The following is an 18,797-nucleotide window of genomic DNA, read 5'->3' as shown; positions in this document are numbered from 1 at the left end:
TCTGCAGCTGCATTTGATCAGATATATTCTGAGCAGGAAGTAACAAGAGTTACAAAATCCAATGAGACACAAGACAACCGGTTCATATGCGCTGATGTGAATGAGGAAATAACAACCTGATTTATTCTGTTCCTCATTATATTTTAATCATTATCAAAATTTAAACAGACTGAGAAAAATGAGCAGCTCGTTTTCTTTTTTCTTTTTCCCTTTGAGCAGCGCGTTAACAGTGTAGGCCCGGGCGGAGTTTAGTTCCACATAAAACAGCTCCGAGCGTGTTCCTCCTTCACACTTAACGGTCCTCCTCCTCCTCCTCCTTGGACTGGCCTGAGAAGGAGCCTGACTTCAACCATGGCTGCTGGGCCCCCCTCGTGTTGACGCTACCTCATAAATATTGTTGTCATTAAGGTAAGTCCTTGCTTTTGGATCTGGACTGTTTATTTGCGCTCATTAGCTGTGGATCAATCCTGCTCACTTGTCTTTTAGGAACTCTGTTTCTCTCTCTCTCTCCACCTGCCAGATTTGTTTTCCCTTAATTAGATTATTTCCTATTAAAGACTGGAATCTTGACCCAGTGGCTTCTTTGCAGGCTCGTAAATCTTTATAGTGTCGGTCTGTGGTTCCCCAACATTTTCACATCAAAGAACCCCAAAGCCTATTTGTCTTCCTCTTCATCTGCTTACCTGGGTCCGTGTCATAGGGGGGGGGGGGGCTCTTCTGGGAGGATACCGAGGCGTTCTCCTGCAAGATGAGACACGTGGTCTCCGTCTTGTCCTGGGTCTTCCCCGATTGGTTCTAGTTTTAACATCCTGGCCGTAACATCAGGAATATTTTGCGTGGGCATGTGTGAAGAACTGGGACACTTGCCACTTGCTGTGTTTTTATTGAAAATTCCGGTCAGTCCGGCCTCTGTGGTGTTTTTGTCTCTCTGACTGGGAATAGATTAATGTAGCACCAGAGTGGAGACGCTCAAGGACGGAGAGGTGATCGAGAGCGAAACCCAACAGGCTGTTACCGGGACAAAGTTAAACGAACGTTCATTATCTGAGTGAGTAAATAATCCACAGGCCACAAACACGCCAGACGAGAAGCGCTATTAAATGGATAGTTTAAATCTTAATTCTCTGATCCGGGTGGGATTAGAGGAAACACTCCTACGTCCCATCTCAAATTGGAACCGTAATAACCAAAGCTAACGGCAAAAAAAAGACCACATGACTATCCAGGAATGTCAAATGCACTCTGGAATAACTCTGACAATCTTCATTTCTTTTTGTCTAATATTTTACTTCACCTCCTCCTGCTTTTACCAAAAGGTGCATTCACTTCCCCTCAGCGCTGCAACGCCCACGGCAACAGCCGCCGCAGGGTCCGGCTAACTGCTACTTACTGCTCTGTCAAGCATTTGATGACTGTACCTCAGCAGAGGTTAACAATCAAGCCGTTATAGAAACTTACCGCGGCTATTTCTCCAGCAACTTTAGTATAAATAGAATCATTAACAGTTGCCAGTCAGGAGTTTAAGTGAGGTTTCAGTGAGGATTGTTTTTTTGGCCTTACTCAGATGTAAAGGAGGTTACAGTAGATTCCACGACAGTGGCGCAGGAAGTCAGCTGCTCCTCGCAGCTTAAGACCTCCGCAGCGTTGGTACAGAATGGCCTATTTGATGTCAAGGTTAAATTGCACACGCTCCTGATCACACGCCAGACAAGAGTTCAGCATCTGCTTTCTGAAGGAAGTGGAATAAGGAAATGTAGCCTTATGATCATTCTGGACAGAACGACACGCAGGAATCAGTGCCTCCGTTTCCCTTAATGTGGCGACCATTATTCTGATTTCAGTATTACTTTCTGCAACATGCACTTTCTTCATTCCTTCTCCTCTCCTGAGTTTAGTATCGAGACCGAAATATTGAATCCACAATAATAAGACATCTGTTTGCCAGAAACACCTTAAAAGGTGTAAATGTAGCTTCCTGGAGTTAATTTAATTTGAAGGCATGATCTCTGTTAACACTGTTAAATAAACGAGTGTTTTATTACGAGTAGCGCAACGTCAGGATGATAGGGAAAGTGGAATTTAGCAGCTTTCAGTTTTTGGCGCGGACTCCGCTGTTTTCCTCCAGAAAGTCTTTGATCAGAAGGTTTAACGTGTTTCACGCAAAGCTGCCAAAAGTACCAGTTTGTGGGCAGAAGGAGTTGCACCGAGTCATTGGGAACAAGCAGATGATTCTTTCAGGACTGCAGTGACACAGACTGTTAAATGTCTGCAGATGCCAATGAGCAATGCTTTAATTGTTGTTTGCTGTTGGTGTCTGGCTGGAGCAAACAAGTGGCTTGTTGTGGACTTCATTCCACACGCAGCTCTCGTTTTTAATGCCATGAGAATCTCAACTAAAAATAGTGAAGACGCAATGATTTCTTTCCGTTATTGTTTCAGAAACCCAATATTTTTCATGCATTGGCTTGTGTTATGAATACCAACGAGCACAAAAGTCGTGCGACTTCACCTCGGAATGGACTGATGGGAAGTTACCCCAATGGATAGCAGCCATGACGGACATGACGAACCCCGACTAGTTAATCCCTGTCTGAAACTTAGTGACTCCTACTTCCGCGAAGCGCACATACATGAGGAGAAACTCTAAAACACAAAACATGTTCCTAAAAAGGCCCATAAAGGCAATAATTAAGGCAGTAACGAGATGCGGATCAAACACGCTCTCTGCTCTGACACACACTTTTCAGATGGAGGGGGCTGGTTGTGAAACGCCATGAGTCACTGTCTACCCCCCCCCCCCCCCCTACTGCCCTCATTCTGGGGGCAGTAATTAAGGTTGTTGGTTGGTCTCAGCCAGCAGGCAGTGAAGAAAAGTCTTCATTTCCAAATGTACAGATCTGTTTTTGTTGTAACCTGATGGGATTCACACTGCCGCTGTTTGCTCCCCTTTAAACTGACCAGAGTTCCTTTCCTCGGATAATCCGCTCCGTTTGGGCTGGTGTGAAAGCACATCCGGATTTATTACACAAAGAGAACTTTAATCAGCGTCGCTAGGCCTTTGATTTATCCTCGGTACTTTCATTTCAGTCTTGTGATGAAGTATTCTTCTCTAGTGGTATTACAACTTTTACTTCTGATACTTCAATAGAAGTAATCGATTAACATCAACTAGCGTTGACCTTCTCCCAGATACCAAACTGAGAAATTCCGTCCTAATCTGTAGCATTCAAAATGTAATCAGACACAGAGCCTTCCTGTGACGCTGATGTTGATGGCATAGATCTCTTGCGCCCTCTAGTGGAGAGGCTTATTAGCACTGGAATCATTCACAATCATGGCACAAGCCACGAAGGGATCAAAAAGCATTATTTGTTAGCTGATATTGGAAAATGTCCTGTTAACTTCACAATAAGGGAAATCTCATTTATATCCACGTAAAAAGAAAAGTTATCAAAATAACAATATCACGTTCACCTGTGTTTCTCTTCCAGAATGTGAAGATGCTGCATCCTGTTGACCTCTTCACCGGCAACTTCACGGGCAACTTCACGGGCAACTTCATGGGCAACATCGCCACCGCCGGCGCGTCAGGCGGCCCCCGCTGCACCTACAAGGAAGACTTTAAACGCGTCTTACTCCCAGCTGTTTACAGCTTCGTCTTTCTGCTCGGCCTTCCCCTCAACGCCGCCGTCATACTGAAGATCTGGAGAACTCGGCCCAATCTGTCCAAAAACAACATCTACATGCTGAACTTGGCCATAGCCGACTTTCTCTACGTGATGTCGCTTCCCTTGCTCATCTACAACTACGGCAGTCGTGACTACTGGCCCTTTGGGGAGCTCGCCTGTAAACTGGTCAGGTTTCAGTTCTACAGGTGAGAAGTTTACCTGATCCAGGTCCAGCCTTTCTGAGCCTGTTTGGTCTTTGATAGAAGCCAGGAAGGCACGGTTAAGTTTCATCCGGCATTGGGAAGGGAGAGATACGATACCCCCCCCCCCCCCCCAAAAATAAATACAAATGTTTGGACTGAATTCATGATGTTTCAGAAAGTTTCAGAAGTGAAACAGCATTAATAGATGTGGGAAGCCTGCCGCTGCAAACAGCTGGCAGGCTTCTCCTTTTTGAGAGTGACACTAGTCCGAGATGAACGTTCCTTCATCTGTTTGATCTGACAGCCTCTTTTCCTTTCTTCTTAGTAATCTGCACGGCAGCATTTTCTTCCTCACCTGCATCAGTGGGCTGCGCTACATGGGCATTTGCCACCCTCTTGCGATCTGGCACAAGCAAGCCGGTCGCAGGACGGCGTGGTGCATCTGTGGAGGCGTGTGGCTGGTCGTCGTCGTCCTGTGCGCGCCGACGTTTCTCTTCGCCGCGACGGGAATTCAGCGGAACCGCACGGTGTGTTACGATTTGAGCACGCCGAGGCGTTCGGTGGACTACTATCCTTACGGCATGGCCCTGACCTGCCTCGGATTCTTATTGCCTTTTATCGGCGTGATGGTGTGCTACTGTCGGATGGCCCAGATCCTCTGCCGCCCGGTGTCCTACCGGGGCGTCTCCATGGCAACCGGGGAGAAACGGGACAAGGCGGTGCGGATGATCATTGTGGTTGTGGTGGTGTTCTGCGTAAGCTTCCTGCCGTTTCACCTCACTAAGACCGTGTACCTGGTGGTGCGTGCGCTGCCCGCTGCGCCCTGTGAGACGAGGAACCTGTTCTCAATCATCTATAAGAGCACCAGGCCGTTCGCCAGCATGAACAGCATTCTGGACCCGATTTTGTTCTACTTCACCCAGCCGCGCTACCGCCACAACACCAAAAGGTTTCTGCTCAAGGTCACCACCCTCAAAGACAAGGGCAGCGGTGGACCCTAAAGCTGAAGAGTGTTCTTTGACCTGTGTCGATCCTAGGAGGCTCCAAAGTCATAAAGTCATTGATCTAACGCGCACGTCCTCTGTGCTTGAACCTACCACTCAGTAATGAGCGTCTAAAACAGATGACTCAACAAGAAGCCTCTAAAATGTGGCGTGAAATGATTCATCTCATGATATGAAAAGTAAATATAGACTGAAGACAAACTCGGAGGACGATTTCAGAGACTTGGAATCAAAGTAGTATTCTACCTGCACTGTGCATAACACATGAAGTTTATTGTCCTGAAACCACTGTAACAGATTAACTTTACTGGAATGATTTGATCTGAACATGTATTAATTAAATGTACCGGTAACGTACATTTGGAGAAAAATACATTTTCACATTTTAAGACTTTCTTGATGTATTTGTGTCTGTAAAGCATTGTCATTCAGCAATGAATGGAGAGACTGCGTGTTGATTTTGAACAAATGAGTGGCCAAATAATTATGTCTGGTTCATTTTTATTTTCCCCAATTGCAAAATCTGGTGTTTGGAGACGTCTTTATGCACTGTGCCAACAAGTTTGTGCCACTCAGTATTATTATTTTTTTAATGTTTTTTTTTTATTCTTTATAAATTACTGTAACGCAGTATTGTATTGGAAATAAAAGACTATATTTTATCACATTCATATTAATTACCAAAAACTACGTTTGTATCATTTAGCCTTTCCTTGAGATAAAACAATAAAAATAAGTTGATGAATGTGTCGTTGGAATCGGTTTGACGTCGATAAATGTGGTTGTAAACGTACAAATCAAACCCTAAAAAAAAAAAAACAGAATCCTTGGATCACAGATGAGTCCATGTGATCTACCGTCGATGAGCTGAAGGGGGCGCTGCAGTCCTCCTTTAGGGAATACAAGTCCTGCCTTGGAACAAAAGGACCGGTAAGCAGCAGACGTCCATGGGAAGCGTCACAGAGGGGTTATTGTGCACGAGTGAAACCCTGTGGAGTCTCTACTTCAGCCCGAGCTGCTAAAAGGGATCCGGATCTCTGGCCTCCGAGCCTTTAACAGAAAAACTATCAATGGATACAGAATCCAGAAACGTAATTGTGTGTTTGCAGATATTCCTTTATAATGACTTCCAGACATTAATAAAGGAATGTTCTCCTCTAAAATGTGTGATTGTTCCTTCATTCCTTCTGTGCCACTGTTCTTTATCGCAATGGAAGGGGCTGTGATTCCGAGTATCTGTTCCTGCTATCAAAAAAAAAAGAGCCTTTCCTCTCAGTCCCCGAGGGGGGCTATGACAGTCCCGCCCATCCCCTCTGCCCTATCTCAGGCATTAACATGCAAAAAAAACAAATCATGCCAAAATAAGGGATCAACCGTTTGGGAATGTTCAGTGAGTGATGCGTCGGGCCCGTCCGGGCTGCGCCAACCCGGTAGGAGGTGGAGGTTTACGAGCAGTGGGGGGGGGGCAACAATGGAAAAGTTTGTTTTGTGAACAGGTCAGGAAAGTTTGCTTGCAGAAATTTGTTGCGCTTTTTCTTTCTGGCACGGATGTAAATTAGGACCGAAAAGTCGCCTTTTTACGCAGCGGATTTTTTCTATTAAATTTTTTTTTTCAGTGCAAGATTGAAGCGATTTAAAGAGGATGGAAATGGACCACAGCGTTTTGGATATTCGTGGAGTCATTATGTCTGTGTGTGAAGTCTGAGGCGGGGGGGGGGAGACGCGAACAATGGCAGAAGGAGAGCGGAAGAATGCGGCTGTGTACCGCAGCGTCTCTTTCAAAAAGTTACAGTCCTGGGGCGCCAAGAGGAGAGAAGACCCGCAACACAAAGCGGGGGATTTAAAGGCGACCGGCGTCGCCCCCCTCCCGGAGCCCAGCAAGGCGGAACAATCCTCGGCGGCGCGTAATGTCAGCGTGTCGAGAAAAGTTTCCAAACTCTCTGCCGCCGCCACAGCCGGCCTCCTAACCGCAGACTCAAGGAGAGGCTCCTCTGCGCCTCTCGCCATTTCTCCATCCATCCGCCAGCTCACAGAGAAATTCAGCAGCTGCAGCTCCGCCGGGACGCGCACAGCCGCACCGGGAGATCCGGCAGCAGTGACGCGGGGGGACGGCGCTCTTCCGCGGGCGAAGTGCGCCAGGAGAGACCGGTCTCTGTCTCGTAAATCTTTACACAAGGATAGCGGTGCTGGACATTTACAGGATACTACTACTACGACTACTAGTACTACTACTACTACTACTACTACTACAGAGCCTCTCACAAAAAACAAACTGCAAAAGTGTCACTCTGGGGGCTCGGATTCGGAGAGGCGGATTTTTACCTCATCAGCCGACCACTCTGGTAAGAGAGATGTTTCACAGATCAATAATGCATGCCCTCCTCCCGATCCCAGAAAGGCTTATTTGACCCCAGACGAGGAAGAGGACGCTCTCAGTAGAAGAGGGGCTTCTCCCCCCTGCACAGCTCACAGAAGTTATTTCACCACACACCAGGGCGACTTTATTCCCTCGCACTCAGACAAGTGGCCCAGTGTGACTAAGATCAGAGAGATTTTTGGTGAAAAACAAAGTCAAGCGGCGGCGCAGCTGCACAAGACTGACAGAGGCCGCCTGCTAGAGCTCTGTCCCGGCGACAGCGCTCCTATCTCAGATAGACAAAGTGACAAACTCCTGTCTGCCGCCGATTCCAGGAGCCCGTCTCTGGAAGCGCAAAGCCAAGGAAGCGGTGCAGCCAAGGAGAAGTGTTGCTATGATCTGGACTTTGATCCCGAAGCTCACCACCGGCTGCACTCGAACGATGAGGCGGGTGTAGATGCACGAAGTCCCGCCAGCAAAGTTTGTGATGCGAATACTTTAGAAGGCGGCGGCAGCATCAGTCGCGCTTGCAGTGGGGGGGGTCACGACCGTAGGATTAACCCATCTCCATGCAGATCTCATTGTTCCAGCTCTGAGGTAGGGGCGACCCATAAGACCCCCATTGTGACGAGCTTGACATGTGACCTCGCCTCTGACCTTCAACCTCCTTCTACTTTGTCTTGGAATCGATCGGAGCGCTTGGACACCTCCTCCTGCTCCTCCTATCTTCAGCAGCCGACAGTGAGGGAGAAAAGGGATAGACAGGGGGTCGGGCTGCCCAGGGATAGTTTACATTCCTTGCATAGCTCTAGAGCTGCAGCCCCTACCTCCTCCTCCTCCCCCCCCTCCACCGCCGCAGCTCCAGATAAAGCCATTGCCTCCTCCTCCTCCTCCTCTACCATAGCTCCCTCCAATGAACTAAGTGCCCCGGCAAGAGTTGCCTCTCCCCTTAGCTCCTGCTGGATGTTTAGCTCTGGAAACGAAGAGGAGGAGCACACCAGGACAAGAAAAGGGTTTGGAGGAGGCAGTTGCAGTGTTCCTGCCAGCCAAGCTCCCACCATCTCCTGCAGAGCAGGAGAAAGAGGCACCACAGAGCGAGGCGGCAGCTATTTATCCCGCAGTAAAAATGGCTGGTTGGGCACGAAGGGAATTGGCAGGTATTCGGGCAGTGAGGAGGACAGCCCGGGCGCTCTAGGCTCCCACGGTCGAGAGGCAGTCCGCCGCCGCTCAGTGAGGAAGAAGAAGAAATCCAGTGGAGCCGCTCTAGCAACAGGCCGTGCTGACTATGTTGGTCATGACAGCGAATCAGAAGACAGTGACACCAACAGGCCCTTGACAATGGAGCACTTAGATCGGCACCACCAGCAAAGCAGAGGAAAACCTGTGGGGGCAGCATCGCGGAGCCACTCGGCAAGAGAGCACAGCAGTCACAGTAACCGGGCCAGGGTCCAGCAATGGGAGCGCATCGCCTCGCCGGCGCTCTCCGCGACACTTCCTGGTGTGTCGCGAGTGTCGAAGGTCAACATCCCTCCATTTGCTTCCAGTCCTAGTGGCTCACGCTGCAGCAGTCGATACTCCAGCACTGAGACGCTGAAGGAGAAGGAGGAGGACCAGTCCGGTGCCGGCCGTGATGCAAGTAGCAGAAGTGCATCGTTATCTATGCTGAGTAAAACTTACCATGGGAATTTCACCATGTATCGCTCCCCAAGCTTCGGCCATGGGGATAACTTCTCCCGTACTCATTTGCGGGTGTGTCCAAAGGCCATTCCTGTGGTTGCCCCCTCACCGGCTGTGTTGTCCAGAGAAGGTGGGGTATGTGCAAGGGTTGGAAGTAGTGAGGCCGAGGCAAGGAGGGCAACAGGTGTGGGTAGGGTAGCCATTAATGATGAAAACCGAATATCCACGTCCAACCCTGATATCACTTCAGGAACACTGACGCTCTTAAACTTTCTGAAATCTGACCTGTCGGAGCTCAAGGTTCGAAAAATAATCGGAGACAAATCAGCGGCCGCAGAAGGGTCATCGGTGTACAGGATGGGCTCACGGATTTCTGGTGGCACCCCTCTACCGCCCGGTTTTCGCCCGTCCCTGAAAGACCTGACTGCCACCCTACGGCGTACGAAGTCCTTCACTTATTCAGACAAGCCAGCTGCCGGCAGGTCTCACTTGAGATGTGACAACGCCAAAAGGAGCTCATCTGAGCAGCAGCTTGACTTGGATGGAGAGATTGATGGAGGGAGGGTGTCGGTGTCCGATAGGGAAGTAGAAAGCGACGGGGGCGATTCTATGCTTGGGAGAAGACAGAGAATGCTGAATTATGGGTTTGATGATAATGACGAAGTGACTGCTCCAATGCATGAGAGGTACGTACTGGAAGCCAGGCAGGTCATTCGAGATATCTGCCAGATGAGTACAAGGCAAGATGATGATGATGATGATGATGAAAGGAGAGCCGATGCTGATTTGGAGAATGAATGTTTCCAGGTCAAGGACGCAATTGAGGAGAAGGAGAATGCCCCATTGAGCATAACGGATGAGACGAAGAAATATCAAGAGGGTGAGTTTAAAAATACAAAAGACTGGGGTAAACACGAGAGGGAGAGCGAGAACGGGGAGAGGGAGAGGAGCGAGAGGGATGGACAAAGTGCAACGTTGGGGAAGCTAAACAGCAGGGGAGCAGAGTACAGAGAGAAGGCAAATAGACAGAGCAGCGAGACGGAGGGAGGCGAACCGAGGGGTGATTTGGGGGAAAGCATGTTCTACGACCAGTCTGGAGATGAACTTTCAGGCCACGAGTCCAGCCTAACGGATGAAGGGATTGTCACAGAGCCAGAGATGGGCCCAACTGAACCCCCCAAGAGGCCGTTTCTGGGACCGGCGGGGGTTCATTTAGGATCACAAATTGCCAGAGATGTTTTAGGGCAGCCTGTCACCGTGTGGAAACAGTCAGCTCTGCATGAGGTGGAAGGCTTTGAGCAGGAGAGAGAAGTGATTACGGAGAACAGTGTGAATTGTGCAAACCGCCTGAATGAAGTCGGCGGGCCTCCCTCCTTGCTTCTTCCTGCTCGGCTGGCTGAGAGGGACGGCCTCATCGTGGAGCTGAGCAGCACCCCTGGCATCAGCAATGTCAACACCGCCAGCGAGCAGATAAAAACCAACAGCGTTGTGTCACAAAGGTCAGCAGGAGGAGGAGGCGGCGGTGGATTGGAAGCCCCTGGAACCCCAAGTGCTGCCCGACGGAGGCGTAAGTTCTCCCCTCACAGCAACGGCAACGCAGGCTCTGATTCCTGTCAGGGCAGTAATGTAGAGTCAGCAGTAGCAGCTGGTGGGAATGGGGAGTCCACAGTTTACCGCTCTCTAAGCGATCCCATGCCCCAGCGGCGCTGTTCCGCGGCGGAGGAAGGTAAAAGCAGTTTTTTCTCTGTAGACAGCAACCTATTAGGATCTCTGTCCGTCAAAGGAGGAGGGAGAGACTCGCCAGAGGCCTCGGCCGGGGCCACTTTGTCAGAAGACAAGGGCAGTGTGGCGAGTGACCTGTCAATGTGCAGCGATGGCGGGCTCCGTGATGACGGCGTTCACGACTACAGCGGGGTGATCCGGAGCATCGTAGCAGAGCCAGGCGTAACGGACAGGCTGATGACAGACGACCAACGCAATGGCAAAGCGCCCAAGAAGAAGTCGTTCAGCGACCCCGGTCGCCGGGGCGATGCCCCGTTATTCTCTCAGAATTACCCACTGATCAAAGGTCAGACAAGAAGCACCCAGCCAATCAATGAACTGGATAAGCCTGCCCAGATCCCGCCTTCCAGCAGCGAGCCAATTCTGAGTGAGCAGGTAGTGGAACTGTGGGAGCCAGAAGTGAGGCCTAAGCAGGCTTCGCCGACACGATTGCATCGTCCAAAAAGCAGTAATAAAATCAAGAAGGTTCGATCTCAGTCAGAAAGCACCATCCACTCTGGAAACCACGACGACGACGACGTATCGGATCAAGACGACCAAGAGAAGGAGCTGCAGAAGTTCAACTTTGATCTTAAGTTAGCCGGCAGTCTGTCGCCTAGGATGGTCCGTCGGCCCTGTAGAAAACGCCCCAACAGGCTTGCTCACTTCTTTCCTCACGAGGACCCGTTCGAGACCCCGGAACTTGGTTCAGAGGTGCAGGAGGATCACAGAGATCAAAGCCATCTCACCTCTTCTCTTCCTCTTCCACAACTGCCATCCAAAACCAAGAGCAAACAGAAACACGTACGCCATACCAGCGAGCCGACGACTTTTATCCCCATCTCGCCTCCCGCACGCCTCCGTCCACCTAAAGAACTAGACCCCCTCGCTGTCCGCGCCTCAGGAAGGTCTACATCCTTAAGCGGGGCTGCCGGGGATGAAGCCCCATGTCTGGAGGATGCGACCCAGAGTTACGCTCTGGAGCTAACCGCCGCTGAGAGGAATACTGATGGCCCCGGCCCCCCTGTAGCCCCCAGAGATGGGACTTTAGTGTCTGCTTCAGAGGGGCCTAGTGGGATTACAGAAGCCGGACCACTGAAGAAGAACACGGAAGGCGCAGCATCCACCGCCGCACCACAAAGGACCAAGCCCAGAGTGGTGAGTCGCACTGTTCACTTCCAGCGCCATGTTTGAGTGTGTGCAAATCTGCTGTGCCAAGTCCTGTCTTCATGCAGTTTGGGTTTACGCCATGTTGAATTTGCTTTGTCTTTTAGTGAGTCAGAGACTCTTAACTGATTTACATTTTCCAGATGTCTCAGTGATGATTTAAATTACATTTTGGTGCAGTAATGGAAAATAAATTGGTTTTGTTTTCGGCCGGATGAAACGACCCACAGCATCGTTTGATGCGGCCTGATGGCTTGTTCTTCTGTTTCACGGCGTAACTAAAGACGCATGGCGTTTTGCGCCTCGTTTTTGGAATCAGGACTCGTCCGGTTCCTTTCGGAGCGCATGTTGGGAGCGGTGCTGCGATCCGGGGAGCCATTAAAGGCTGAGCGGTGTTAAACAAACATCAGAGGATGTTGTTAGTTCGACTAAACAAATCTCAGACAAAGGGTACGAAACAGCAGACGGAGGGATGTTTTCATCCAATATTGATTGTGTTTGTGCCACTAGTGAGAGAGTCAGAGAGAGGAGCTCTAATTAACAGCGCGCCCAAACACAGATTTGGGTGTGTTCGTGTGTGATGCTGCATTTACTCGCCGGTTTCTCAACAGTTGGAGCCTTCTGGCTTGTTGTAGCCTAGCAACACAAAAGGCTGATTGATCACCGCTTTGTAGAACAAGCATCGAATGTTATGTATATCAAAGCGTGTAGGAGCCCACGTACACACACACACACACACACAGACGCACGCCTGGAGGCCTTTACCTGCACTCGGTGTTATTATGCAGTCACGGTTGTGACTCTGAATGGGTGTGGAGAAAGTAAAATCAACACGAGGATTACCATCTGTCTGCGTTCAGGGCAGACGGTTGCCGATCCATCATCTGGCGCTCTCGTGACATCATGACAGACTTGCTCTTTTTTAGTCTGGCGACTATTTCGCCGGCCCGGCTTCCCTTCTGCTCCGCTCTAAACGCTGCCTGATCTGTCGCTGACGGTTTTATTTCCTTGGCCCATTGTCCTCACTTGTTGCCGTAGCGACGATAGAAGTAGTTGGCGAGTGACCTGGCAGGGGGCAGGAAATCACTTAAGGGCAATAGGAAGTTGTTGTGGTCGCTGAAGTTTTTGATGATGTCCAGCATGTGTGTACGGCTAGAGAGGACAAAAGCAAGGGGACAGAACCGAGCCCACTGTCTGGCTCTCTTGGTTCTCTTCCTGTGCCTTTTAACCATTTTCTCTTCTTCCTCTTCTCTTTCATTACTCATACAGATGCTGGATCAAAGTCCTTTTCAGTTTTTCGTCCTGGTGATTTCTTGTTCTTCTCTTTGCTGTCTCTGTGTTTCTCAGGAACATTTCAGCGCAGTGAGGTCATAACATTTTGTCTTGGTGTGAGGCAGGGTTTTGAGCCAAATGTCAATTTAGGGAAAAGAAGGAAAGGGAAAGAAAAACGGGGACAAAAAAAAAAAGACAGGAGTTGGAAGAAAACGTTCGCTGGTTTAAAAAAAAAAAGAAGCCGCTTCAAAAATAGAACTGAGGTCAAGCTGAAGAATGAAACGGTGATGGGGTGAGGTAGAGCGAGGGAATGGGAGGTAATGGATGAAGAGTCAACCAGAGATCAGTTCTGGAGTCTGCGATTATCAAACTATTCAGATGGATTCAGAAGACGTACGGATTTATCACTTGAAAGAAATCCTTTCATTTTGAGGACAGATGTTTGCCAAGGAGACATTTGATTCCAATGTCAGTGTAGAAGACAGATTAAAAATGTAATTATATAGAGCGGCGTTAACAGATAACCGTAAACCTTAGAATAAAAGCTGACACAATTTATGGTTTATTACGTATTTTCCTTCAGGTAGTCCACGGAACGTGTTAAACACAAGCACATTTTGTGGATTCCCTTTTTAAAACGAGCATTTCTCGGATTCAGACCAGCTCCTCCTTCCGAGCAGCAATGAAGACCTGTTCAGACAAATGGAAACCATAATGATGATGATGATTCATCGTAAGTTTCCCGTACGTATCGAGTCGTTTTTTGCTTTAAGAGGAGGGGGATGTGGCCCAGCTTTTCTCCTCCTCTCGCTGCATCTTAGAGCTCTACGACTGTCTTTGTTTTATCGAACCACCCACGTGGATTCAAATAGTTTTCCCTCTGCTGGCTTTTATTTTCTTTCACTCCCTTGTTTCTGGGGAAGGTGTCGATTGGTAGATACCGAAAGTATTGATTATTATTGGGCCTTTCGTCATCCATCCTCTAATCATGTGAAGAGTCAAAGGACCGATACGTCACAGAGAAGACGTCGCTGTAAGATAGTGAACGCTCGAGCGCCCGACAGCGGCCGTTCACTGTTGCCGGGTCTCGTGAGAGAAAGACGCCGCTCTCAACTTCGCCTTTATCTTGCAACCCCTCATCAAACGTCTTTCTTATTTATTTTTTACAGCTTTTCGAGATTTCTTTCAGACAAACAGGCAGACAAAACAACGTGGTTGATTACATAAAACCACCCTCAACGTCTTGCTGCTGCAGATAATAAAGTGAATGAATATTATATATTACAGTTAAACTCTTATCATGTCGTTGATGGAGAGGCAGGAACTCTCCTGATCGACGTCTCGCTCCGTTTCAAGCAGGTTTTAAAATCTAACATTGAAGGTCACACACACACACACACACACACGCAAAGAGCAGAATGTGTGTGTGCGGCCCGGGGTTCTTCCTTTAACATGCAAAGGTCAATGCAGGTTTGTGAGATCTGTCAAGTGAGTGATGCTGAGTGAGTTAAAGGTGAACGAGAGATAAAAGGATAAGGATGCAGTTTGCGCTACTTGAAGCGCTCCAGGACTTGGCGGATGAGACGGAATAGGTGGGATGAATCGTAGGATCAAAAGAGGCCACGCTTCAGATATCTGTGGGGCTCAGTGGTATTTTGGCAGCGTCTGATGACAGACAGCTTGATTTCGCTTTTTGCCAGTGCAGGTAGAGAAGCATTCCTCAATGCTTTTATCTAGGAGCATGGATGGAGTGAGTGGAAGTCTGTGTAAAAGCCGCGAGGCAACAAAAGCGACGGCCGGGGGGGGGGGGCGTTCGATAATCGTGCTGTTGTGTGCGAGCGACAACTGGGAAATGTAAAAAGCAGCTGGCAGTAGTTAGCATTGATTCAAACGTTGCTGCCAAGTGATTCCACTCTGGGTTAATTTTCATTTCGCACCTAACAGCATCCAGATGCTTTTAAAGTTTCCTGCTTGTGAGTGGGACATCCCTAAACCTCTGTTCCCGTCTCGCCAGCTCCCTCCTCCTCTTCAGACGATGATTTGGCCGCTGTCAGTGCCTCTCCTGCCAGCTCAGAGAAGGAGTAACGTTAACCCCTCATTATGCCTCTGTCAGGTGGAGGACTGATCTCTGAGGCCAAGGAAAGACAGTCCAACGTGGAACAGGCTGCAGAGCGAGAATCTGAGGACCTGGCTTCCTCTGATTGGCCAAACGGCCCGAATGCATTGGCCGTTTATCCCGGGCTGCCGGAATCCAACATCTTTTGCAGTGTGTCTACTTGCATTTTTTTCTTCTTGTCCCAGCTGATCCCCTCCTCGCTGTCTCTTTCTAACCCTCTCCTCCGGGTCCGTGTGGATCCACCCAGCGTAATTACAGAGCGGTTTGCTTATGTAAGGAAAGCCTCCTCTGAAACAGCACTTTCTAGCAGAGCTGCTATTTCAGCTTTTTTTCTGTGTCTACAGGCAAATTTCTAAGTATGGCTCTGAGGGAGGTTGGAAATGACATAAATAATGGACAACAGTTTAACCTGATTCTTACTCTGCTTTGTAAATGAGATCATCCGTTAGAGGTGGTGTGTGTGCCGTGATTATATAGTATGGCACGTCGAGCGTGTCTGTCTGGCTGCCTTGTAGTTTCGGCTACAAATAGGACTAATGCAATCCATTGGTTTTGGTTTTGCCGTCGTTGGTTTGTCTGTCTGTTAGAAACTCAAAAGGTTACAGACGGATCCTGATGAAATATTCAGGAAATGTTGGGAATGTTGCCAGGAACAGATGATTTAATGTTTAGGATGACCCAGAAGAGATCCTGGATTCTGGATCACTTCGGTAACATTGCAGTGAATAGAGCTTCAAAATGTGTTCCTTAATATCTCGGTTGATTATTGACCGATGCTTATAGAATTTGACACAGTCATGTAGGGCGGGGATCTCTATCTCACCACCAAATTTAATCCGGATCGGATCCGGACTGCAGATATTATCGAGGAATGATAAAAGCTCTCTGAGTGCTTTTATCGTTCCTGTTTTTGATTTATTTATTGATAATAACTTAAATTCTATATTATTGGGATTACTTAAACAACGTTACAAAGTGTTCTGATTTACATGTTTGGAATAGCTTTGGAATGTGCGTCTCCATTCTTGGATACGTATTTTAAAATTTTCTTAAAAGTCCTTTATTCCTTGAGAAATCAAAGAAGAACGGCAGAGAATGTAGACGGCCTTGTGTTATAGCACGCGTGTCAAAACGTTAGCATGGGTTTTGCACATATGTGCATGTCTCTCAGCGATGTGCGTCATCAACAGTCAGTCAGACAATGGTGCGACTGTATGTCCTGCACACGTAGCGTTGCATAGCTTATAGCGTGGTCGGACACACACACACAGGTCCAGGCTTTGTTCTGACTGTGGGTCGACTCGGGCGTTCAGTCTTAGGGTTTCACTCATCTTTTGTCATCCTGAGAAACATGACGGTAGAAAAGCACTGCCAGCCTCTACCCTCGTCCCCCTCTGGCCTCGTCTTCCTCTCGCCCTCTTCGCTTCCCATCTTATGGCATCAGTTCGCCGCTTTGGATCATGCTCTAGCTGCCAGTCGAGGAACTCTCGTCAAAGCGGGAATGGGAGAAAGTGGAGGTGTCGGAGCGTTGCTCCTGAGTGGCTGGTGGGATCTCGGATAAAGGCGCAGGGAGAGGAGGAGGACGATGGGAGAGGAGAGACGGGAGGAGTTAAGGACAAAGCAGCCTCCCAGGCAGGTTGATTGATATATTATTACCAGATGCATTCCATATTTACACTGTCTGAAGCGGGTGGTCCCATCTGTGTGAAAACCAGAGATGAATGGGTAAAGCATGTTGCCGCCTTGATTGTCAAGGCCAGTCTGAGGAGCGTTTTGGGGAGTGCCATCGATTATGAATGAGCCTGCTTTTGTTTTGAGATGAAGTTATGATATGATTTTATTGTCCCTCGAGGGAAATTCTTACCGTGCGTTTAACCGATGTCTGAGGAGCAGCGGAACACCGTCTGGGGAGCCGAATGAGGAGCAGTTCTAATTAGCACGATGCATAATACATGGGGTCCAGCGAGGCCTCTTATTATGCTGCTTTAGATATTTCTGAATTATTAATCTTTATTAGACTCGCGTGTGCAAGACCAAAATAATAGAGTCTCCACAAAACTGTGAGTCGTTCTGGAAATATGTTTGCGATACTTCAATCGAGAAAGCGTGCGTGCCTGTATTGGACGGAATGACAGAAAAGTAGGGGCTGACAGACGCGGCGGTGGATTGGCAGATCGGCAGATTAGAATGATGAAGCAGGCGAGAAGGTCCGGCGGTGCAACAACCCCCCCCCCCCCCCCCCCTTCGTCCCACTGCTCTGCCCCATCGTGTGATTTTTAGAGAGAACACTGGCAACATATTACGCAGCACAATCGACATCCTGTTGTCTCCGCCGGTTTGGAGACATTTACATTTCCTGACTAGCTATTGCTAGCTGCTACATCATCAAAGCTTGACGACCGATCCCGCCCCGCTGCCTCGCCGGCTCACCGGGGTTACGGTTAATTCTGTCTGTCTAATAATAATGTTCATCAATCCCAATCACTCCGGTTCGAAAGTGGAAACTCGCTCTGTGTCGTTGCCATCCTGTCGCTGTCCGCTTCCCCACAGAGACAAAGTGGCGTGAAGATAATAAATGACCTCAACAGAAGGGAAAAAATATATATATAAATATATTCTTTATGTTTGAGGAAGCCGTGGTATTGACTTTTAATTTGAAAAACGTGTGCAGCGGTGAAAATAACACAGATCCTGCCTTTTAAGGAGCTAAATCTTCTGCGTTCTCCTTGCAGGAACCATAATTGTCTTCATTGAGAGGGCAGGGCAGGAAGTGGGTTTGGGGGGGGGGGGGCATTTTGGACTATCACACGCACACACACACACACACACAGTCACACACGCCTTTAATGTGCTTCACAGAGTTATGACAGAACAGAGCGCATGAGCTCCGCTGCTTGGGAAGTCCAGAACGCTTCCTACAGCAGCTGACATTTAGGATGCACGACGAAGATGTTTGTCCTCCCTACGTGGGAGGACAAACTTTTTTTGGGTCTTCTTTTTGGCAGTGTGTGAGTGTGTGCATGAGGGACGGTTGTGTGTGCATGCAGGTGGCCGAAGGAATGCGGTGACATCAGAGAGGTCAGAGTTTGTGTTTGAGAGAAGAGAGGAAGGAAGGAAAAATGAAACAGGCATGTCGCATCGGTGCGTCAGCCTTCTCTGTCTGTCCCAACTCCCCCCCCCCCCCCCCCCCCCCATCTATCTCTTTCTTTCTGGCCGTGTCCCTATCCTTCTCTTTTTGTCCTCCTCACCTCTTTCCTTCTATTTTTACCTCTTATCCAACTGTGCTCACATCTGGATCTTATTGACTCAATGAACAGCCATAAAAGTCTCTCTCTCTCTCTCTGTCTCTCTCTCTCTCTGTGTGTGTGTGTGTGTGTGTTTGGGTATGGCGTGCATAGGTTTGCTTGTGTATGTCTGGAAAGACATTGTAGATGTAAACACATCTTTATTAGAAGTTTTCTCTGAAACGTTCCTGCGCTCTATTTCAGCTGCAGCCGCAACAATGCAGGGATTTGTGAAGCACTAACCCATTTCTTCTTCTTCTGTGGTTTTGATTTCTGATGCGGAAATGTA

General features: G+C 48.7%; 2 protein-coding genes across 2 annotated transcripts in view; both read left to right on the top strand.

Moving 5' to 3' along the window:
- The first annotated feature begins 3,500 nt into the window (after nucleotides 1-3,500).
- LOC137912512 (P2Y purinoceptor 3-like) lies at nucleotides 3,501-4,872 on the top strand. Its single transcript, XM_068756663.1, has 2 exons — nucleotides 3,501-3,874; nucleotides 4,197-4,872. The coding sequence occupies exons 1-2, from the start codon at nucleotides 3,501-3,503 to the stop codon at nucleotides 4,870-4,872; spliced, it is 1,050 nt and encodes a 349-aa protein (XP_068612764.1).
- A 1,732-nt stretch (nucleotides 4,873-6,604) lies between these two features.
- The window catches only part of LOC137912511 (rho guanine nucleotide exchange factor 17-like), a 37,921-nt gene continuing 25,728 nt past the window's right edge, over nucleotides 6,605-18,797 (top strand). Inside the window, exon 1 of the mRNA XM_068756661.1 lies at nucleotides 6,605-11,827. Within this exon, the coding sequence (XP_068612762.1) occupies nucleotides 6,605-11,827 (5,223 nt within the window). The remainder of the gene's footprint in view (nucleotides 11,828-18,797) is intronic.

The sequence above is a fragment of the Brachionichthys hirsutus genome, unplaced genomic scaffold, assembly GCF_040956055.1.
Source record: "Brachionichthys hirsutus isolate HB-005 unplaced genomic scaffold, CSIRO-AGI_Bhir_v1 contig_976, whole genome shotgun sequence".
NCBI classification, from domain to species: Eukaryota; Metazoa; Chordata; class Actinopteri; order Lophiiformes; family Brachionichthyidae; genus Brachionichthys; species Brachionichthys hirsutus.
The sequence above is the reverse complement of the archived record's forward strand: the minus strand, read 5'-3'. Positions and strand labels throughout refer to the sequence as shown.

Bases quoted from the DNA above. Each gene is read 5' to 3' on its own strand.
- LOC137912512 (XM_068756663.1), top strand. From the start codon at position 3,501: ATGCTGCATCCTGTTGACCTCTTCACCGGCAACTTCACGGGCAACTTC. The intron at 3,875-4,196 runs GTGAGAAGTTTA...CTTTCTTCTTAG, and splicing joins GTCAGGTTTCAGTTCTACAG to TAATCTGCACGGCAGCATTT.